The sequence below is a fragment of the Poecilia latipinna genome, unplaced genomic scaffold (assembly GCF_001443285.1).
Source record: "Poecilia latipinna isolate Pla-1442-1.1 unplaced genomic scaffold, P_latipinna-1.0 Scaffold96, whole genome shotgun sequence".
Classification (NCBI taxonomy): domain Eukaryota; kingdom Metazoa; phylum Chordata; class Actinopteri; order Cyprinodontiformes; family Poeciliidae; genus Poecilia; species Poecilia latipinna.
In genome coordinates, this window is record NW_015112712.1 from 130,559 (window position 1) to 154,030 (window position 23,472).

Below are 23,472 nucleotides of genomic sequence, written 5' to 3' on the forward strand. Positions count from 1 at the left end.
ATCCGTTTTGTGTGAAGTCTCACTAATTTCAAAGTTTTACATGTAGGTGAATATGAGCCAACCAGCACAAAGGCAAACCCACAATTAAATTATTTCTTCTTTTATTATAGTTTTTTTTTTTTTCACAATCGCTTCCAAATGTATTTGAGCACAAAAAAAGTACAAGACGGAATAAATTGAGTTGTTGATGGAAAGAAGAGGATCAAAAACAAACATCGATAAAAAGTATTATTTATTTTTTTTTTTGAAAAAACGGCCAGCGGAAGGGTTAGATGTGCATGTGTGTGTGTGTGAAACTAGTTAATAGAACAATCATTTTCACAGGCTTTCTTTTTTTTTTGTTTTCAAAATCATACACCAAAATGATATACAAAAAAAAAAAAAAATGTAGTTCTGCTCTAGTTTAATTCCGCAAACTGATGCTTTGGGGAATTATATCAAATTAAGGACAGAAATTAAAAGCGAGTCTCTTGAGTGGATGGTTTGTTAGTTAAAAATTCAATTTAATTCCAAAATACTGACAATTAGCATTAGAAGGCACAAACACATTTTTATGCAGCAGTGAGTCGGCTTTCAATGGTTTATGAAATAAATATTTTAAAAACAGTCACGCTTAACATCACTTTGAGTAAAGTAAAAAAAAAAAAAGATGTTTTCTGTATCATTTGGTGCGTATTATGATTATGTCATGGGATATGTATTCAGTCCCCTAAGAAAATAAACTCACACATTCATCTGCACATTATCTCTCCCAACACACGGATGCATGTTTGCTCACGTATTCTCGCGTTGCCCATGGACATGTACAGGAGGTCCAGCTGACGTGTCACTCAGCGTGTGGTGTTGTTTTACCCCATTTCCTTTAAGCCCACAACATGACTAATCGCGATTTGCCAAGCGTAGATTTCAGACACCTGTTCTGAGTCTTGCGCCAGAGTCTGTTGGTCCTGTCTGTTTGCTCCCAAACTCGGAATGGAGATCCTTCTGGAAATTCAACGGAATATCAAATGCACGGTGCTTTACTTCATTTGCCTCCTTCTCATTAAGTCAGTAAAACTGTACTCTAAATAACAAAAAAAAAAAACACATGTAGCATGTGTTTACCTATTCAAAAACAAAAATCCAATAATAATGCATCAACATAAATACATATAAGACTTTTTATGCAAAAATGACACAAAATTCCAATGAGCCTTTTTTTTTTCTCTCTCCTTTTAGGCTGAATCACTGATGCAAATCGTGTGCTGCGATATGTAGCTTCAGCCATTCATGTAAATTTTACTGCAGCTTCAACATATCTGGTCCTGTGTGCACTGTTAGCCAAACTTTTTTCATTCCTGCAGAATTCTGCAGCCGGTCTTCACCTTAACGGTGAGCTTTAGTAATTTGAAACTGAAAAAGGACAGGGATGGAGAAGATGTCAGCTTAAGTAACGTGTCCTCACGGAGGAGTTTGGCTCTCTAATGACACACGCAAGTTCTCTTTGTGTAAAAACTCTGTACAAGTGTGTGTTTGTTTTTTTTTTTTGTTTTGTTTTTTTCATTTCAACAATAGAACTTTGTATAAAATCAGCAGGCACTTTTTTTCTTTTGTTTGTTTCACGTTCACACGGTCGCAGGTGGCACTTCAGGCCCCTTCGTACAGCTCTTCGCCTTTGCCTTGTGTCCTTCATTAGTAGTGCATCAAACTGAATGAGTCTCTGGTGCAAACAGACTGTTTCTGGTCCCCTTTAAGGCCGAGACAGAGTGGTGTAGACAGGCTGGTCCCAACTGGGGGCAGTGGGGCTGTGGGCCGGAGCCATGGATAGACTATTCAGGATCGGGCTGCTGTAGGGCCGCCTGGACGAGTGGAAGTAGGGGTACTGATAGAGGCTGGAGGGGTAGCCAGAGTAAGGACTGTAATAGTTAGAGCTCTGCAGGTCGGTATAGTCACACTGGGAGCTGGAGAAAGACGCGGCACCCGAAGTGGCCGAGGTGACGCAGGCTTGGCTGCTGTAGGAGCTGTAATCAGAGTGCGATGGCGACCCATGGGAGTGCTCACTGTAGTGGCTGGGGCTCAGCTGCTCCGTTTTTATGTGGAGGCGGTGCTGGCCGACCTCGCCGGCGGGGGGAGAAGTGGAGGACATGCCGCACTTTCGGCTCCAGGATGAAACACCACTGCCGTACGAGGAAGCGTAGGAGCTGCCGGGGACTGGAACCGGCCCATGACTGTGATCTGCGGATAAGGCAGCGGAGCCCGACGCGGGGCCGTTCAGAGGGAGGTACTGGTCAAACTCATGCACATCAAAGGTCTCCATGTTGCTGATGACATCAGTGCTCAGCTCGTTGATGTCCACATTGCTGAAGTCAATGTTCTGCCTGCTGCTGTCGGCAAGGCGGCGGCCTTCATGCTTCAGGTCCTGCTTAACTCCGTGATGGAGGTCTGTTTTGGGGGTGGTGGGTGGGGTAGGTGGTCCATGAGGCTGCCCTGAAAAGAAATGTGAGAATAAAATGTTAAGATCGCTCAAAACACAAAACTAACTATGACCCCTAAAAAGTAATAGCCCTGTCTGCAGTCTTGGTTGACATACCTGCGTGTTCAGGGTGGTGGTGTCCATCAGGCATTCCTGCCAGCCCCCCCATCCCTGGCTCAGCTTTGTACATGTGATGTGCCAACTCTGCCCCTGAATCTGAATCGCTCTGGCCTGGTTTCACATTCTTCCGTCGCCGTGGCTGGTACTTGTAGTCTGGATGATCTTTTTTGTGCTGAACCCGCAGTCGCTCTGCTTCGTCTACGAAGGGCCTCTTCTCGCTTTCAGAAAGCAGGCTAATATGAAAAGTATAGAAGAAGAAAACTATTAAATTCCATGAGCAAACCACAAAAAAGATTGAGGAAGCTACATTTGAATTTAAAAGTTTGTTTTGAGTGTATTTGCTGCCACGACTATAGTTTTCTTTAAATAATTTCCAAAATTTTATCTACCCAGACTCTGACATTTTCATTCTAAGTTGAGTTCATATCTGCAGCTATAATATAAGTTTCTGCTTTGGTGATTATCTTATTCAAAGCTGGGTTATATTTTATTTTACTGCATACATATATCCTAGTAATTAAATGTTTCTTACCGCCAGAGTTTTCCCAGTGTCTTGCTCAGCTCAGCATTGTGCAGATGTGGGTACTGATCCGCCAGCTTCCTGCGGGCCGCCTGTGCCCACACCATGAACGCATTCATGGGTCTCTTGACGTGCGGTTTGTTCTTCAGAGACCCGTTCCCTCGCACTGGCATCGGGACCAGGGACCAGTCGTATCCCTTAAGGACCTGCGAGACCGCGTCCCGTATGCAGGCTGGGAAGCGCTCATCGTCCTCGGAGTCCAGCTTCTTTCCCAAACCGCTGAGCAGGGATCCGTGGCCGTCGGAGCCCGTTGGTGAGGACGGCGCGTCGGAGTCGGACTCGTCCTGAGACATGGAGCTGTTTGTCCCTGATGGACTGCACGGCTGGTCGTTGAGAGACTTCTCGTGCTCCTCTGTCATTTTTAACATAATGCAATCAGTCCAGCACAGGTGAAAATCCAAAACTGTGTTAGAAATGAAAAAGAGAAGGGACCCCCGCAGCAAGAGTTCCGCTGCGCCTTTTACGCACGGTGTGCCCTGGTTAAATTCCTTGAACTGTTTCAGTTACCTGGAGCCCCGATTTGTTTGTCTTGTTTGTCTTAGGCTGCCATTGGGGGTGCGGTCGTCAAAGTTGCTGTTCACAATATGAAACGAGGAGCTACATGTTACTGCAACTTGACTCGGACTTTTAAATCGTTCAGCCCTCCTTCCGCCTGGGATTGGCTGGAGCAAATCAGCACCTTCTCCTCATTGGTTGTGGGAATTGTGTGGGCTTCATTATTATAATGTTTTTCTTTTTTATGGTGTTTTATGGCTCTGCTGAAACTGCATGAACTGTGATATTATCTGCTTCATTGATAATAACAGTTAACTTATTTTGATAGTAAATCCCAAATATTTTGAGAAAAGTTTAACTGAAGATCTTAGTTTTATCAAAATTAGCTGTTCCTATTTGCTTGTACTGCAGAGGCTGGTAAACGTTTGCATTATAAATAAATTTACTCACTTAATAAAAGTTAAAAATGTCCATAAGGTGTATGAGATCTTTGTGTTGGAGCAAGAATTTATGTTTGTACCCAATTCTAGCTAGTCTAGCAGGGGTGCTATTGCTAAAGCCAAACTAGTTGAACAATGTTTTTTTTTGACTAGGAGGTAAACGTTGATTCAGAATCCTAAAATTCAGCCACGGTTTTCAGAGAAAAAAAAATTGTTTCACCTTATTAGAAGGAGCTTAAATATGTATAGCAAGCTTTTACTAGTATGGCAACAATCCTACTGATTTAACAAAGTCACGAGTGTACCAGTCTGCATACATTTACTGTGCTAAAATTGATCTTTTCCAGATCTGGCTGTCAAAAATTAAAAATGTAGAATTAAATGTGGACATAGAAAACCTTTAAAAATGGAAAAATAATGACAAATTTTCAGGCATATGGAATGGTATTCATTATGGAAAATAAGCTAAAAAAATATGAAACTTTATAACTAACTATTTTGCATCAGATTTGCCAATTATGTGACATCATTTTACAACTCGTATCACTATTTTTCCTGAAATAAATTTCTCATTAAACAAAAAATGATCCAGTTACAGACAGGCCACTGTAGATTGTGATGTCAAGTGTTCCATTTATGTCTTCATTTTAATATTTCCTTAGTAATTCAATATTAGTCCAGAACTGCATTTAAATTTAAGCAAATGTAAAACGTGAGCCTTGCTTCAAAACCAACCAACTTCATCTTGAAAAGTTCAGTCATCATAGGCCTTTATGAGCCCTTTTACAACTTTAACAAAAAGTCTCAACCTTTGCAAAGTTGAGGATGCTTCCACAATAAAGCCTTTCACATCCATTGAAATATCCATTTTATGACCCTGAAGGTACATTATCGGGAGAAGGGGAGATAAGCAGCGGGACTGAATCACTGTCTTTGTTGTAGCTGTCTTTGTTCACGTATTGTGGGATGATTTTTATCACTGACCTCCCTGTGAAAAGACAGGGTATGTGTGTGCTGGACGGCAGTTTACCTCGCTCCATGGACACTGCAGGTGGCTGAGAGAACAGGATCTCTAATGTGGAAATAATAGAAACTGACACTTATGCATGCAGAGTTCTGATGGCTCGTGCACCAAGGTAAGTTATTACAATATTGACTTTTACTAAAACTGATCATAAGCTGAGAAAGTGTTGCACCTAAAGCTTTAAAGTCCGACGAATAACAAAGACTTGTAAACGACTTGCATGTCAAATGAGGCTGGCTTCCTTTTTAGCAGCTGCTTCCAAAGCACTAGGGTCAAGTTTAATGTGGGTGCATGTCTGCGTATGTGTGTGTGTGTGTGCGTGTGTGTGTGTATACACGCAAAAAGTCCAGACAGCAGCTAACAGCTTAACTGGGTCTGGCTTCAATCTAATCCATGGAAAAGTGCTTACTCATCATAGTGCATGTGTCCTATGAGGAGCATACATGTATACATGGTGTAAACATGCAAATATCAACATACATGACATGAGCATGTAGGAATAGAAAGCATCGCACTGGATTCTTGTCATTTCCACAAACAAAACAGAAACTGTGCTTTCGGCTGTAATGTTGTACAAGAAATTTATGATAAGAAGTGCAGCTAAATGAAGTTGAAAGGAAAAATCCTCAACAGCTTTATCGCTTTAGTTTACCACTCATCTTGTCAAATGGGTTGCCAAAAGAAGATAAATTGTGAGGGACAGCAAAACCAACTGTATCTAAACTAAATGAGTTACTTGGGAGTTTTTGTTCTTTTTTTTTTCTTTTTTGGGGGTTGGGGGGGGGGAGGTTTGGAAACTGACTGGAAGGGACTGAGAAAAGAAGACAGTTTTCACCAGACCCGGCCTTCTTCCCTGTAATGTGGGGAGAAACTCTAACCAGGGTATGTGGGCTCCAAATTAGAACAGGAAGGAGCAAAAGAAGACGAGGTAACCGAGCATGAACCTAATGTGTCCCTCAGAGTTAGGGAAGGTTTTCATTTTCCTTTTTCTCCCGATGTGGATCTCAAAATCGCGGTTAAGATTTTCAGATTTTTACAACTAGCTCGCCCCTCTTCTCCTCCATGGGCCCAAGTCGCCTCTATCCCACATGTAAATTATACTCCCTGGCTTCTAATGTGCATACTAAATTAAATTATGCAGTCACCCACAGGAATCCTTCTCCCTTTGGTCTCTGCTTCTGTGTTTTAATACAGTTAGGCACATTTCTTAACTCTTGGCAAGTATGTGGAGCAGTTGCACTGCCTCCATATCACACTGTTTAGATTCAAATTTGAACAGCAGCTTGCTATGTGTTCAATTCGTCGTGCACAAACCTCAGTGTATTTTAAAAGTATTTATGAGATAGATTATGACAAAGTGGTGTGAAATTGTGAAGGGAAAGAAAAGAAAATTCTACGTGTATTTCATCAAACCTTTCAGCAAACCAGAGAACCATCTTCCACTTGTTTTCCATGTCTCCAACCTGGCTTGAGTTGGAAAATGCAAAATAGCTCCTCTAAACCGTATCATGGACTTCTTGACTGCTGCTCTGATTAACGTGGCGTGTTCTCTAATGTTCTCCAACCAGCCTCTGAGACCTTCTGAAGTGAAGTCTAAAGGAAATGTGTTGCTTTAGATCTTTATTAAGGGGTATCTAAATAGAAGGGGCTAAACACAGACACACGTTGCACTTTTCAGATGTTTTTTTTTTTGTTTTGTTAAAATAACATTTTGTCATTCTTCTCTTCAACTCAAGTCCAACTTAGTGTATCACATCAAATCCTAATAATATACAATTAGGTTTATGGTTATAATGTCGCAAATTATAACCATGTATGAATACGTCGAAGCACTTTTGAATGCCTTGTTCCTGAAAATGTGCTACGTAAATAAAATGACCTTACCTTACTTTGAATGTAAAGAGCAGAATTGTTTTGCAAGAGAAAAATAAAAATAAAATCTGGTCACGAGTTGACTAAACCTGTTATGGAAATTCACATTTTCGTGTGCAGTTCATGGAATCTGCGCCACAAAATGTCTGTCACAAATTCTATACAATTTCCCCACATGGATAACAGCTGTCTCCACAGCCACAGAGTCTCCCTAGCTAAACTTTAACACAAACAGCAGGCCTTCATTTGGTTAAATAATCTCTCCGGATGAGTCGACATAAACTGGGCGAACTGTGGAGAGTGGCATGCCCTCCTTCTCACCCAGACGATCGCAACCACTGCACAACCACATGTGGACAGAACTCCTGGGCTGCTGACAAACCATGCTTCACCCCAGCGCCGCATCAACCAGACCACTTCTATCTTTGGTTTCACACACTAAGGAAGAATGTAATTAGTGCAGAATTTACAGTTACAGTAAATATAACTGGGAGGCTGGGGTACCAGACAGGAGAAGAGCGATCCTTCCGGTCGAATAATCCAACATTTTGCTACCTAGAAGAGGACAAGATATGGGGACAGGGTCAGGTTACATTTTTAGATGAAGATATTTAGAGGACTGTTTGCACATATATTATCCGTGACTGGTCCACATGATCGTCCTCTCAGCTACTCCTTCTCTAAGCTCCAGACAGCAGATTTTTTTTTTTTCCGTTTGGGTTTACAGACAGATACATTTACCAGGTTGTCTGGCTGGTGAGGCCAAAGATCTGGATATGTTTGACTGCACTGCTTCTAATCACAGTCGAACCCACATGACAGCTGCTCTGCGTTAGTACCTCCTGTCGACATTTGACCTCACAGTATCCTAAATTCATTAAAATGCCATAATGACGGTTTCGCCGAATCGGCAACAGGTTTTATTCAAACTTATTAGTAAAGAAAGAAAGAAAGGTGCAGGGATGGGTGAGTGTTTAAAGCCTTATGGTAACTGTTATTCAAAATATCTCTGGGTGTGTTTGGCTCTCAGTCACTCTTCCATCTTAATGTCAGGAGCATGAAAACACCCAAAGTGTTTCCAGATTATTTGGTGCATTTTCTTTTCGACATGACTGTTTTGTGAGGCAGCGGTTTTGCAGATGACTGTATGTTGTGTTCAGTCGAATTAGCAAAGATATACAAGGATGTTTTTATTACAATGACAGGATAAATCAACTGTTTTTTTTTTTTTATGTTTGTCGTTAAAATAATCAATATAGGCTGTTTCTTGTTGGAATGTCCTCAAATAAGCACATTTGCAGATAATGTTTATATTTCCTTTATGCACAGAACTTAGTAAAGCTGTTATAATGTTAAAACGTTATTGTCCTGAGAATAAACCACTTATGTTTGATCGATATAATATGCTGCTCCAATGTACTCTTCATATGTGAACAAGATTATATCATATTACTATTATATTCACATTTATCATGTTTTAACCAAAAAAAAAAACAAAAAAAAAAAAACATCTGCTGCACTGTGGATGCACATCTGTGTACTTTTTGTATAATTAGGCCCAGAATTCTTCATAGCCTTCCCAGAATAAGATACATTTATTTTAGATTGTTTTGTTTTAGGAAATGAGAAAGACATCTAGATTTTGAAACTATTTAAAATGACCAACAGTTTTTTTTTTTTTTTTTTTTTTTTTTTTAGAAATGTTTGTATTTATGTTTATAGAAAAAAATGGTATGTTGGATATGATTAACTCATCGCTACTCAGCAGAACGATTTGTATTGGCATTACAGCAATCAAACTTTTCTTCTCCATTGCTCTATCTGGACTGCCTGAAATGCAGATGACATTTGCCAACCACAACATATTGTCAATATCAAAATGATGGAGAGAAACTCAGCTAAAGGTTTAAAACAAGCAATGCCACCCAAACTAAACGCAATACAAGCGTTTTTATTGAGCATGTGACCAAAACATGAAACAGTCCATTTTTCTGCTTCTGATTGCACCACTTGGAGCAACCCACACACACACACGCACCCACACACACATAACTTCCTCACCCCAAATCCTTTATAGTTTCAAAGGAGAGAATCTGCTCTTCACAAAGATGTTTCTCCTATTCAGTTTTATTAAAGAAACATCCAGCTGAGTGGTCTAAAACAGTCAGAGTCGTGTTTGTTTCTGTTTGAATTTAGCTTAAGAGGTTTTTTTTTTTTTTTTTTTTTTCAAAGTTTGTTTTTTCTGCTTTCCTACAACAGTACAAGCAACTTTATGATGCAATTGTAGTTTACCGTGCAGATAAAGTAAGAAAGGGAGAATGTAAAAAGCTGATTGCAAGTTCTACATAGTCACAGTTGTATAATTTTTTACTGATATTTATTCACTAGGTGTAAAAGCTCTTATTTGTAAAGAATGGGCATGAATTTTTCTTACAAATTGATTTGTGTGTTTCATAATTGTCGTAAACAGAACAGTTTCTGACAATTATCATAAAACATATTTTTCTTTAATCACTTATGAAGAGTGGAAATGCCTGGTTCTTTCTTCCCCCGACATGATATAAATATGATTTACTGTGCCCTTTTTTCTCTTGTCATCATGTTTTGAAAAGAATTTGTGGTCTATGGAGTTTCCCACATTGTCTACGTTTTTGATCTTTGATTTTCTTAAACCATCTCCTTAATTTTCCCATGAACTACATGGTTTGAACCATGCAAATAGTTAGAACAAGGCTAAGGAGAGGCAGAAAAACAGCGAGCCCACCCTTTGGCTTTACGGGAAACGGGAGGCCGAGCTGCAATACCAAGACTATTTAAATGCCTTCATCTGGCTTTAGAAACTTTACCTTGTAAAGTAGAGATTTTGTCTACCTTATTGCGTCCAGGCAAAAAAATCACAAAACACTTATCTCCTTTTGCTTTATGAAAGCAAAATAAAATAAAAAATGTGCATGTAGAAGTTTGCACAAACAGGACTATATGCAGAAGGGAACATAACGCAGGCAGATCAGTGCAATATGAAACCCCAAATCTCCTGGGTGCTATTCACATATTACAGGATAATTTATATGCTATTAAAGTGATTTTTGGTTTGGTGGATCAAATTCTCCAATTAGGCTTCCAGGGTACCGGGCCAATATTTATAAGCACCACTTAGTCTGTCTGTCTCCAGCCAGTCTGCAACCTTTGAAGGAATGACTGCAGTCAAAAACACATTAGCACACCTGCTGCTAACTGGTCGAACAGTCAGTCTGTGATCGTCAGTTTTATTAGCTTTGTCTTTAATTATGAAATGCTTCAGCAACACAGTTCTTCCCGTGGAATGTGTATTTTGTATATGATGGAATGAAAAGTTGTTATTCAACGAGAAGCTCATAAATCCTCATCTTTGACACAATTTTTGCGCACATTCTTTCAACTCCTGAATTTACTCCTTTAAACACCCACCAGGGTCTGCACTGAAAACTGTAAAAGGCGTCGTAATGATATCCAGGGAAAAGCCCGAAGCTTCCAAATTATTGCAGTACGGAGAATGAGAGAAGTAAAGAAAAATTCTGGAGGGAAAGAAACTATTGGAAGTTGCAAAACACGGGAGACTTGGGTGAAGCTTCACCTCCCAACAAGACAAGCACCTCAGACATATGAGAGCTGCTGTGGAAAGGTTTCAAACAATCAATATGTTGAGTTTTCCCAATCAAAGATGAAACCTAAATCCATTTGAAAATTGATGGCAAGACTTAGAAATTTATCTGCAATAAAAGCCACAACAACAATAAAACTCTACTGAGCCAAAGAGACCAGGCAAACATTTAGTATCTGTGTGTAAATGACACACACCCCAAAAGACTTGGCGATGTCACCGAAGTGAAAACAGATTCTATACCATATTGATCCTGCGGGGATACATATGAACATATGCCACATTGTTCCCCGTTTTTTATTTGTAAACATATCAGTAAATTATGTCCTTTTCCTTACACGTCACATTTATGCACACTTTGCATTTGTCACACACTCAAAATCACAATAACATGCCACAACTCCCTTCACTTTATATATTATGTATGTTTACTTTTTGCACTTCATGCTGTTCATATAAAATGCTACTCAGATTTATTTTCTATTAAAAAAAAATGTCTATGCTTGCTTTAGCTTCAAGGCAAGAAACTGCATCATGAACATCGATGACTGAAGGAATAGGGGGATTAAATAAGCAATGATTGCCTATAAGATTGGTCAAAAGTAGTTATTTAGTTACATCGCTTCTGAACGCAGAAAATTGTTCATTTTTCCTTTCCTTTTGTTTATTATGAAGGCTGCTTTTATATCTACTTGTTTTTTCCTCACAGTTATATTCACCACATTCTGGCGAGGGATGCCAGTCAAGTGGCATTCTGCACAGCTTCCCTACCAACTGTCACACTGACATATTTTGCCTTAGGCAGGGAAAAAAGGAAGCAACTGCAAACGGTTTACACCGGTTAAAGTTGCAGGGTACTGTGTTTGCACTCACTTCACTATTTCTAACTGTTAGCCTGATTTTAAGACTAGAAAAGTGTGTAGCGAAACATTTAATGTGATATTCTGTAGTGAATCTTGGTTTAGCCATGCTGCAGGTGGAGTTAATGTTTAATGTCTGTATTTGGATGGAGTGGGGACTTTCGTTCATGGCTATGTGTTGCTGTGTTTCCCAAATCACATGTCACATCTGTTTAACACCACGCCTGCTTCATTCTGGTTCATCTAACCTTTTTACTCGCCTACAGACTAAATTTCCTGAAGCTTGTTTTGTTTGTTGTAACGATTATGTAGTACAATTCCCTGCAAAAATTGTACTTTAAGAGTATTTTATTGGAGTTTTATGTGATAAACCAACGTGTATGTAACTGTGAAGTGGGAAAAAGTGTGCATGCCTTCAAATGTTTGCACAAACTACAATCAAGTTCCACTTAATGAGTACGTAGATCCATAATCTAATACATGTTTTGACCTGGTCAGTTCCATTGTGGCTCTGGTCACAGGTTTAGGACTGTTGTCCTGCTGAAAGCTGACTCTGTCCCAGTCTCCAGTCACCGCCTCAAAAGTTTTTATTCTGCAGTTTGCTCCATCCATGTTCTCATTAACACTGACCAGCTTCCCCACATTCTTAGTTTTGAGTCATACATAAGGATTGCATGAAGATGGAAATGTTTAATTTGGCTTCATCTCAGCAAAGTACTTTCTTCCACATGTTTGTTGTGACCTCTACATGACTTGTAGTAAGCTGCAAGTTGGACTTCTTATGCCTTTTCATCAACAATGGCTTTTATATTTGCCGCTCTTCTACAGAGGCCCAAATAATAGCTATTGTGTCGACAGATTCTCTAATTTAAGATGTGGATCTCTGCAGCTCCTCCAGAGTTACCATGGGTTTCTAGGCTGCAGTTCTTATTAATGCTTTCCAACTCAGCCCTATCACTTTAGGGAATAAGATAACTTCCAAAAGAAATCAGTTCTTCTGGATTATATTTAGTTCTGTAATAAAAAAGAAATAAAAAAAACAGAATACAAATGCTTGCCAAATAATTAACGCTATACTTGCTCCAGGTTGAGTTACCGTGGGTAATTTGTCACCTTTGGTGAACTAACGAGAACTTTTTGTCATTTGTGACGACTGTCAGTGTGCTGATAAAATTACATAGCAGCTGGAAATCACCAGCATTCGATTCCACTCACCACATTCACCTTGAATTACCTTCCTTTGGTTTTCTGTGTAGCTCCTTCTGTGCAGTTTTCTTTTTCCACACAACTTCAGAGGAAATTTGTACGTAACATTTTTAGTTATGTGACAAACTATGTTTTCCTTATTCACTCAAAAATAAAGGAATGACAGACTTTCCACTTTCTTTTCATTGCCTCTTATGCCCCTATGCAAGAGCATGGTTTATGGTTACATCAATTACTACAAGTCGAAAGCAGCATAGAAACCCCAGATTACCACTCTACCACCATCATGTCGGTAGGATGTTGTGTTTCTTAAATATTGAGTAGTTTTGTCTCAAATGTAATGGGATCCAAGCATTCCAAAAAGCCCCATTTCTGTCCAATCAGTCTCCAGAATATTTCCCAAAAATCTCAAATGTGACCAAGATGTTCTTTTGTCAAATCTCATATGGATCTTTGTGTTATTTTTGGTCAGGAGTCACCATTCCTCGATCACCACCATTCCAAGTAATGGAAAGTGAATTTATTCACTGGATGAATAAAAGCATTCAGTGGGGTTCACTGGAGTCCCAATACCTCAGAAATGGTTTTGTACTCCTTTCCCAGGTGATAGATAGTATAGGCTGTTTTTCGTCTGTTCCTACAATTCCTTTTATTGCCACATAATGAGTCGGCTTTTGAAATCGTTCTTAGACATCTGCTTTTTGTAGTTTTTCTGGCTATGTTTGTCTGATTTTACAATTAAGGGGGCGACTGTGGCTCTGTGGGTTGAGTAGTCGTCTTGTGATCAGAAGGTTGTCAGTTCAATTTCAGCTTCTTCCTCTCACATGTCAATGTGCTACTGCGCAATACACTCAACCCCAAGTTGCCTACCGATCTGCATGTCAGTATGTGAATGTGCTCTGAGTGGTCGAAATGATTAGAAAAGCTCTATATGAGACCATATAATTTAATGGCCTAAATATTTTTAGTGTGTCTAACCAAAACAACAGAAGAAATCTCTGAGGGAGCAAATCATCTATCACACATCCATAGATGCAAAACGAGTCCTTTAAAACTGGCATCCCAGTAACAACTCCTGCAGTTACTGTCAAAAGGGAAGGAAACGTTATTTTGTTTGCTGATGCAAATTCTGGGTAAGAGTTGCCTGAGGTGTGTTTTGGGGTAAGGAGAGTAAAATAACCCTGGAGACTCCTGCTTGTGTGTTGTCCAAAGTGCAAAATGGCATTCATGTGACACTGCATATTCCAGAGGCGTGAGGTCCATTATGAGTGAGCGTGCCAGAGGAAAATGTTGTTAATGGGAAACAAACTGACTGCTTTTTCTGCTCTGCAACTAGTTTTTGTAGAGCAGGTTCTCTCCTGTTCCTCTTTTACTAGTTTTTGGATTAATCTCCATGTTCAGACTTAGAAACACAGTGTGACAGTTCGTGTGGACAGCTCAGTTTTATTTGGTACTTAGTCATTCTGCATCAAAGCTTTGCTTCCTTTATATCAATACCTGCTACTGTACATTAATCCGCACTTTATTTACGATGACACTGGTACACGCCATGAAAAACAGTTGCCGCCCTTTTTTTCCTCTCTGTCTCAACTGCCCATCTTCCCTCCTCTTCCCCGCTCCTCTCCTGGTTGCAGTTGTATTTGTACGCCTTGGGAAGATTACAAAGAGGTGCTTTGTGAGGGGATGCAGCTGCTGAAATTCAACTAGATCCAGCTGAAGAGAGAAGGGAGCAGGTGGGTCAACAACGCCACCCTGCTGTTCCCAGAATATCAGGCTGCAGAGCTGTGCCTCCCTTTTTTTCATCCCCCTGCACAAGATACGCTCTGACACATGCACACACATCCTCGGCGAAACCCGTGCCTCGACCAGCATATGCACACAAACTCTTCGCCATGTCGAAACACAAATACTGTTTACACCCACATCGCGGGAATACAGCAATATGCACGTGTCAGAAGGGCTGCCTCAGTGGAAATACTGCCCACTCATACAAGCGTGTTTAACAAGAATCATTCAAACAGTGGGAGAATGTTGGCAGATAATTAGCAACACAAAAATAAACCCTTCGAACACTAAAATTGGTTCTACCTATATTTCTAAGGCACGCCTTTGTTGCTTTATTCTCTAAATTCGTTGTGAGCAGCAAGGATGAGGAACGACTGCAGAAAGCGGAGGAAGGTCCTGTCAGCTTTGCGAAGTGAAGACCTTAACAGATCAGGATGCTGCCAAAATGCTGGATTTCTGCATCACAATGGGGGACATTTGTAAGATGACCCTCATCCGGCTTTGTAGTGCTAGGTGGTAGGGGATCGAGAAAGGAATGAGAGAAAGGAGAGGAAGTCGTACTGGCCAGTGTTTCTGCTTGCTGAATGGGATCGCATGTCTAACCTTCATCCCTGCAGGGAACATACTATGGTTGGATCAAAGTTTTATAACATCCACATAAACTTATTTATTTGTTAAGCTATCCTTTCTGCAAATCTGTAGTCACACAAGATTTGTCCATCTAAATCTTCGTCTTGTAATGAGTAATTCTACACATACTGAGGAAATGATGAGAAGATAGAAAATTAGACCAACATCTTTTTGCCTTGCTATCACGTCCCAAAATTAAAAATGTTTGCTTGTAGTCTGAAAATAAAACTGTCCACAGCACTTGAAAGGTGTTAGGGAATGACATCCTTTTAACTATTCACATTATTAAATTACATTAAATAACGGTCAGTGTCTTTGGGAATGGTAATGATACAAATACCTCCCTCCTTTACCTGTATGTACCCATCCTGCTGTGTTGATGTGTTGATACTCTTCAACCAAGTTAATAATAACCTCTCTTATTTTGTCTCTATGAAAATGTTTGAATCATATTTCACGAACAGGTAGAGATGGTATAAAATTACTAGTTTCATTTGTTAAAATTGTTATTTATAAAGAGAAATGATCTATTTTAAAACCAGAAAATGAAATAGAAACAATATTTTCAAAGTATGAAACATTTCTATGTTTAAAAAACATAAGTGATGTTAAAGCGTGTTTTTTGTAACACTAAAAATGAGTTTTTCTGGATGGGAGCACTTAAAAATTGTCTCTGAATATTATGCTGTTTTTGGATGAAATAAGGATACAACCAAATGCAGCAAGATATCATTTGACAAAATGCAATGGTCACTGGTTTACTGCGCGGTGTCTTTTCTTTTTTTACTTGATTTACTTCAATTCCTCCAGTAGATCTTCTACCAGGCAAATCAGCAGAAGGAGATTTGAACGATGACGTTAATTTTCTGCTCTGTATTTTGTCGGCCTGTATTTTGAGTAATGGCAGCGGAGGAAGTGATTGAAGCCGTTCAGTCAGTGTTGGCCACCTCAAAACATTGAATTAGCATTAGCAGCCACCTAATTTGGCTCAGCAGTTCTCTCTTCGTAGTGGAGCACGGTTCTCTATACCAATTTCCGGTAAACTTCATAGCACCGAACTGGCACATTACATATGTCACGGGAAAACATTTAAAACTTTAACAGACTCACACCTCCAGGAAGCAATCATTTCTCAATATCTTAGGACCAGGGGGCTGGTTTTAACCAGGCTAACAACACAGGTTTCGCCATAGCTTTTTTTTTTTTTTTTATGGGGAAGATTTTCAGTGAATGTGTTCTCTTTCACTACAAAACATTTATTGATGATGACAAATCCTTTGGTCTCATCTGTAACTGAGTAAAGTGAATGGTAGATTATACAGTTGATCAGTTTTGTCAATTTCCTTCAGCTACTGATCTAGCATACTGAAGTGAATATTTGGGCCCAAATGACATTTTGCGAAAACTAACTGTTGACTGAATTATAAAGCTTAAATTGTGCAAAAGGTTATGATTTATACAGCTACTGCATGAGTGGACTGACCGAATGTGGAAAAGTGAGACTTTCTTCTACACTCATTGTTGTTGTGTTTTACAAAAATACTGGTGGTTAACAAATATCTCTCAACATTTGATCTTGTGAAAAAGCCAGTGCTCACTCCTACTAAAAAAAAGTTGTTTTTCTCTGCACAAATTGCCATCTTTTTGTCTTTATCTTTTGAGCTACAAAACTTAACATAGGCTTAGTTGAAACTTAAACTCTATTTTTTAGCATCACACAACTTTTCCTTATTCTTTATTGCCCATGTATTTTATTTTAAGCTTTGATGGTATCAAACACAGAATGCAAATACTACCCGTTCTACATCAATATAGAATCAATAACATAGTTTCAATTTGCTCCAATTTCCTGCAAACATGTTCTTGTTGTCAGGGAAACATGCAAATACACACACACGTCTCTTTCAGAGCAAATAAATTTGCTTCGCCAGAGAGAGAAAGAGAGAGATAGAGAGGGAGAGAACGCTTACAGCAATGAGATAAATACCATTTGAGAGCATTTATGTTTGCTTTTCTTCTTATTTAAATTAAATGTGTAGTTTTTTTTTTTTTTAGTCTGCTTTGTTTTTCGCTTGAGGATCATGTGCTGCTCTAGTGTGAAGCCTCGTGTTGTACTTTGGAAAATCTGTCTTGCGACCCTGAAAAACATTTTTCTATTCACATTTATATGGAAATTATTTTTTGAATGAAATATAAATCATGACATTGTATATTTAATAGAAATGTTCAACAAAATATCACCTTCTATTAAAAAAAATATATATATATATATATATATGTATTTGAAAAAAATCCAACTGATTGACGAATCACTCAAAAAGAAACTAAAAATAAAAGCTAGTTCACCTGTGAACAATAAGTCAATTTGTGATTCATTGCTATTTTTATCAGTTAGTTGACGTATGCAATATTTAGTGGAGGATTGTGCATAAATATGGTCTATATATAATGCAGTGCTGTACAAAGCATGTCACTTCTCTGTTCTCAGCAGCAAACAACTCAACCAACTCAACATACAGGAGTGCCAGCTCTCTTTGTTCTGCACATATATTATAGAAACAATATAAAGTTGTTCAGAGTGAAACAAATAAGTTACATCCATGGACCCCTTTCTGACGCTGCCCTCGGCATCTGCTCGTATGACCAAAATCAAAAACAGTCACTGCAAAGATGTATAGTTTCGAGTTTAGTGACATGATATCAGATCCATCATGGCGCCATCTCACACACCCTGCAGGCGTAGTGCTCCCTCCCACACCACAGGGGAAAAGCATTGCTCCATTTCTTCATGCAGTGCTCCTGGTTATTATTCACCGTCTTATCTGTCACTCTGGTTCATGTGATATTGAATAAACAACACATTCTGGATCATTCTGGGTGTCTTAGCTGCTCGGATAATAGTTTCTGTGGGAGAGCAATCATCATTAGAAGGTGGATGTTTTAAAAAAAATGCAGACTTTCGGCCATCTGGAGCTACGTCTCCTTGTGTTTTAGAGTGTGGGAAGCTGCAAAAGCTTGTCACTGGTTTATATCAAATCCCTAAATGTTTCATCGACCCTCTGCTTACTCGTGGGTGTGTGGAAGTTATTGTTTAAGGCTCTCTTTTTTTTTTTTCTTGTGACCAATTACCAGCCCGTCATTGTCATTTACCGTCATCTACATCAATCCATTTGTCAATAGGAATTTGTTGAAGCCCTGTAAATATGTCCAGCCCATATTTCTGAAGTTTGACAAAATGAAACCAGATGCTGCTGCCCTTTGCTCGGAGCTGTATCATGTTAACCGATTCTGGGCAACGGCCTCGAGATGCTACATTTCTCATCTCACTTCCATGTCTACGCAGTGAGAGTTATGGTCTGCATATTGCCTTGAGAAGCATCACGCCTGATTGCCGCCATTCTCACATCTGCTTCCTGGAACTGCAGCGGGGAAGTCTCCAAAGAGCTCCCAGTGGAGTGTGCGGCATGTGTGCTCACATATGAGGCGAGAGCATGAAACGAGGTGGGGAGGGGGGAGGTGGGCTTGCCGGTGTGGTTTATTTTCAAAGGGTAGTGCTGAGGATGTGTTGAGAGGTTGAGGAGTTGAGAGGGCTCTCTGCACTCCGGTTTGGATTTCACCTCCCTGGGATACAACTAAGGCGAGGAGGGGGTTAGATTAGGAGCGGATGGATGGTCTCTGTAAGGATTTTATGTTTAGAAAACAGCACAAACAAGGCAAAAAAAAAAAAACACTATATTTAGTCTGTTTTCGAGGGTGGTAGAATAAAGTGATCATCTTAGTGTGGTACAAAACTGCATAATTGATGTGAAGGTTTCCCAAGTTCTTTTTGACACCTTCCACTTTTAAGTTTCGTGTGAGAAAGGAAAGCATGCAAACAACTAAACTGAACTCCGGGAGAATGAGGAAGTAAACCATCCTCACCGGTGCCAGTTAACTGTCATGTTCGCACCGTTCATTTCCCTATTTTTACAGCGGCTACAGTAACGTGATAAGCATCACTCCAATTGGGCCACTTTGCATTGAAAAAAGGTCCAGGTAATATGGAAAATGTAAAGAGGTAAACTGAACTTATTTGCTTATTCAAAGCCATCACTCTCTTTTTCTTGCCCGTAACACACATACGTCGTCCAGCTGTCACAGCAAACTGGGAAGTTTTGAATGCAAAATAGGATGCAAAGCTCCACATTTGCATTACAGTACAGCTTCAGCTCCGAAACACCGAGGCTCACCAGTCACAGGGATATCACTTAAAATTTGGCAATCTGACTTGCTGCATGCATCATTTCTTGCAAAAGCAACCTAACCTTTTTTTTCCCCTTCAGCTTTAATATTTTCTACACCCCATCCCTCTTTAGCAAGTAACTATGCGTTATATAACTCCTAACAAAGCTTCTTAAATGGTAAACAGCAGAGCAGACATTTTGCCTGTCTGCTTTTTATGCCTTTTCTTGTGTTTAATGAATATTACAGTTTCTCTGCACCGGCTGCCCGTCTGCCTGCCAAACAATTAGGCTGCTGCTGGAGGTGTTTTTTCAATCAGACGTGCGCGGACCAGAGCATGTGCAGCCGCTGCCAAGAATATAATTTTTCTTTAGTTTTAACAACTGCAGACAAAAAAAAAAGGGAAAAAAAGTAGATTTATAGCGACTGAAGCTAATTAGAAGGAGTGGACTAAGGATATATAAAAAGGTAAAAGCAGAAATCAATTTAGATTTATATAAAAAAAAATCTAAACGTACTATGTGAATTGCATGTTCTTTATTTTATTTTTGTGAATCGACAATCTAGTTGGGATATGTAAACCTGAAAGGTTCCTGTTTAACCCCAAAACAAGGATTTTAACTCAGTGTAAATAGACTCTCATCTGTGTAACCACGATGTACAGTATGAAGATTAGCTGTTCTACGACATGATCAGGTCATTTTTCTCTGGCAGACTCCTTTACCAACTAAAGTGAGATAAGTGTTTCAAACAGGCAGCTTCGGTAAGACGCAGGAGTTTCAGTGCTCTCCTGTTGTGCGCAGCAATATTATCTAAAGAGAGCTTATTTTCTTTCATAGAGCTTTCTTGGGAGGTGAAATAAATAAGCATGTGTAATAAATATGCTTTAATATGAGAACTGACTGAGCTTCTTCACTTATTAGGACAGATGTATAAAAAAGCTTTCAAATAAATGTTATTGTAGCTGCATCATCTCTTACTGAAAAAGCATTCATCAATTATTATTCAGTAAAGAAAATAAGGGGTATAATGGATGATGATCTTCATACATTAACCATGACATATAAAAAATATATTTTGGGGTTGGTATCATGCTACGACAAATTAAAAATCTTTGAGTAATAGCTGTTTGATTGAAGAAAAATTAAAGTGTGTACATATATGGGTCTGGGAAAATGATTGGTGTGGTGGATCTGATCTAATCTGCTGATTAAAAAAAATACAAAGATGCAGATGAATTCCCTATATAGTTTCCCCATCCATTCCCACATGCTCTCAGGGGCCTTTGGGTCTTCCCCTTTCTCTGACACTCCTAACTTCACATCTCACATTGTTTCCCTGTTTTTCTTCTGAAATCATCTGACTGTTAAGCAAAGGAGTTTCCAGCTTGCTCATCTTTGCCGACTCAGCTATCCCCACAAGCCCACCTTCTTTGGGAGTCTCTGTCCTGTCATTGGCTCCCACAGGTCTCGTAAAACCGAGAAAGATTCTGTGATATCTTGCTCTTTTCTACTTTACACTGAGTCATTCCCCTGGAAAAAAAAAAAAAAAAGTTGTACTTCCACTGTTTCCAGTCCTTTCTCCGTTTCTGTTTACAAAGGGTGAGGCTCTTCTCCTCACCTCTTGAGGCAAGACCACACAGTGTGTGAAAATCTGCTCCACAGACACACCTCGGTTTCTGCACACAATAAAACACACATACATGTTTTCTCACTACAAATGGTTTCACACTTCGGCCGAGAGATGCAAACACATCCCCACTTTGTTACAGGATGGAACTATTAGTCGAATTATACACAGCACTGGAAGTGAGCAGCCGCTGAAGATAGAGTTGTGCTGTCTAAACAACTGCAAACAAATAATGTAATTGCCTGTAGTTCATCAGCACCAGCATGTCACTCAACGATTCTGCCAAACAGAAAATAAATAAATAAATAAAAATACATTTTAAATCGACATCAGATGTGGAAACCAAAAAATTCTTCTCAGTTTTCCTTGTCCTCATAAGCCCCAGTCCTTTTAATTTCTACTTGTTTTTTTTCATTTATACACTATTCCTGGAAGGTCCCAAAGTTACATTGCGCTGAGTCTGGCCTGGTTAGAATCAGATTTGATTTTGTAATTCCCTTTGTGAGCTCTGTGAAGCTAATTGCATTTAGTCCATGCGTCCAACCGCTTGATGTTTGTCAGTAATCACTTGAATTTACCACTGAGACTTTCCATGAGATGTCAAACACCTAATTTAATTTTACTAATAGCTCTATTTATTCACACACCTTCCACACCACTGGTTTCTGACTGCCAGATCAGTGCAGTCAGAAATAGACTGCAGTCATTAAAAGTAGCTCTTGATGGTTTAAGACAAACGAAGAGAGGCTGGGGAAGGTTTGTTGCAAGTGTTATGGAAGCATAAACAAATAAATATGTCAAAATACTGTTTAAGGCCCTATCATACACAGTTATCTTTAAGAAAATGTGATGATGGAGAGATACGTTTTCTTACATTTTCAGATATTTAGCTAAAAAATATTTCTTTCATATAAAATCTCATTACATATTTTTTTTATTTTGATATAACTTAAAACATATATTTGTTTCTATTGCTTTATTTGTTTACTCATTTCATCTGTATTGTTTGTATCACTAATCTATTATTTTTTGTCAACATATACATTTTCAATCTTAATGTTGCTTTGTATTTTTCTCTCTTTTCTGTTTAAATGTTTTTCTTTGAAGACAAATTGCGTTCTCTCTGTGATCAAAGGCTTCTGAGAGTGAATTTTCTAGTTAATATTATGATAATCGTCATGGATACCTGGTATTATTTAAAGTTTGACTTAGCAAAATGGCTGCTATGCATATCAAATCCCACCCAGCAAATTATCTGGTGAAACGTTTTAAGCAAACAATCCACCATCTGCACACCAAAGATGCAAACACACCGTCATAACATGAACATCGCCAAGTCCTGAGTTTATAATCATAGTCAGTGATCAATTATGTTTGTTAGAAATGTGAGTTTGATTATCCAAGCAGCACCAAGGAATGATCACTGCCAGACCCACAGCGATGCTCAGGAGGAGCTCGGCAAATGCCACAGTCGGACAGTAGGGAACCGGGGAGGTTGTCCCATCAAACCGTAAGTTTCTGAAACCACAGAAGAAGAAAACTTGTAGGAGTGCACATGGGGTCAGTGTGATCCCGCCAGACCAGGGTAAAAAATTGTGGGGTCTCAATGGTCCTGTCTCTTAAGATCACAGGAGGGTTGAGGTGAACCTGACAAACAGAATGAAGTAGGCTAAAATATCTCAAATGCAACACATCGTATGATCCAAAGTAAACTTTTTCTTCCTCTTTTTATTTTATTTTTTTTTTTAAATAAATGGAACAATAGGTAACAGTCTAGAAAGTGTTAGAAAGCCACTAACACAGACAACATAGAACCATGACAAACCTTACCAGGAATGTCTGGCCAATCAAAATCACTTTGAGAGGATCAAGAACTCATCTGGGGCGTCTTAAAACTACTTTATCCCAGAACAACATCTAAAGCACTGCAAACCTCTATGGCCTCAGTTAAGCTCAGGGTTTATGATTCAACAATAAGGAAGCCCTTCTGACAAAAAAGAACAGAAAGGCCTCTCTCACTGTTGCTGATAAACACCCCCAAAAATCTCTAAAACTGTTGGGAACACACTCTTTAAAAAAAGAAAAAAAGGCAAGTGTTTGCTCAGCTATAGGTAAAACACAACCAACCATTAGTGGTTGCAGCGTGACTGCTGCACAATGGAACAGTTGGTAGCACTGTTGCCTTGCAGCTCGGGGTCTTTCTGCATGTTCTCCATGTGTATGCATGGATTATCTCTGGGTACTCCGGCTTCTTCCCACAGTCCAAAAACATGACTGTCAGGTTAATTGGTTTCTCTAAATTGTTGTTAGGTGTGAGTCTGTGCATGCATAGATGTTTGTCCTGTCTGCCTATGAGACCTCACCTCTCTCCCAATGACCACTGAAGATAATCACAAAACCGCCTTGCAACTTTGTTTTCAGAGAATGGATGGATGGTCTGTGGCTACTTTGCTGCTTTAAAACCTCAGTGTCTCAGTAACTGATGAATTCATGCTTACAGATCGTCCCGAGGCTGTCT

The 23,472-nt window shown here is 39.3% G+C and overlaps 1 protein-coding gene across 1 annotated transcript; it reads right to left on the reverse strand.

The window, feature by feature from the left end:
• Positions 1–1,205: 1,205 nt before the first annotated feature.
• On the reverse strand, positions 1,206–3,868 carry LOC106942371 (SRY-box transcription factor 8). The gene is made up of 3 exons (XM_015025639.1): positions 3,105–3,868; positions 2,570–2,805; positions 1,206–2,466 (listed from the first exon to the last, which is right to left on the reverse strand). Exons 1-3 carry the CDS (start codon positions 3,518–3,520, stop codon positions 1,730–1,732), a joined length of 1,389 nt encoding a protein of 462 aa, XP_014881125.1. The 5' UTR covers positions 3,521–3,868; the 3' UTR covers positions 1,206–1,729.
• Positions 3,869–23,472: the final 19,604 nt, after the last annotated feature.

What these genes read in the sequence shown, in the direction of transcription:
- LOC106942371 (XM_015025639.1), bottom strand. Translation starts at nt 3,520, where the DNA reads ATGTTAAAAATGACAGAGGAGCACGAGAAGTCTCTCAACGACCAGCCG. An exon ending in ACACTGGGAAAACTCTGGCG is followed by an intron (nt 2,806 to 3,104) that starts GTAAGAAACATT and finishes TTTTCATATTAG; the next exon opens with CCTGCTTTCTGAAAGCGAGA. An exon ending in CCACCACCCTGAACACGCAG is followed by an intron (nt 2,467 to 2,569) that starts GTATGTCAACCA and finishes ATTTCTTTTCAG; the next exon opens with GGCAGCCTCATGGACCACCT.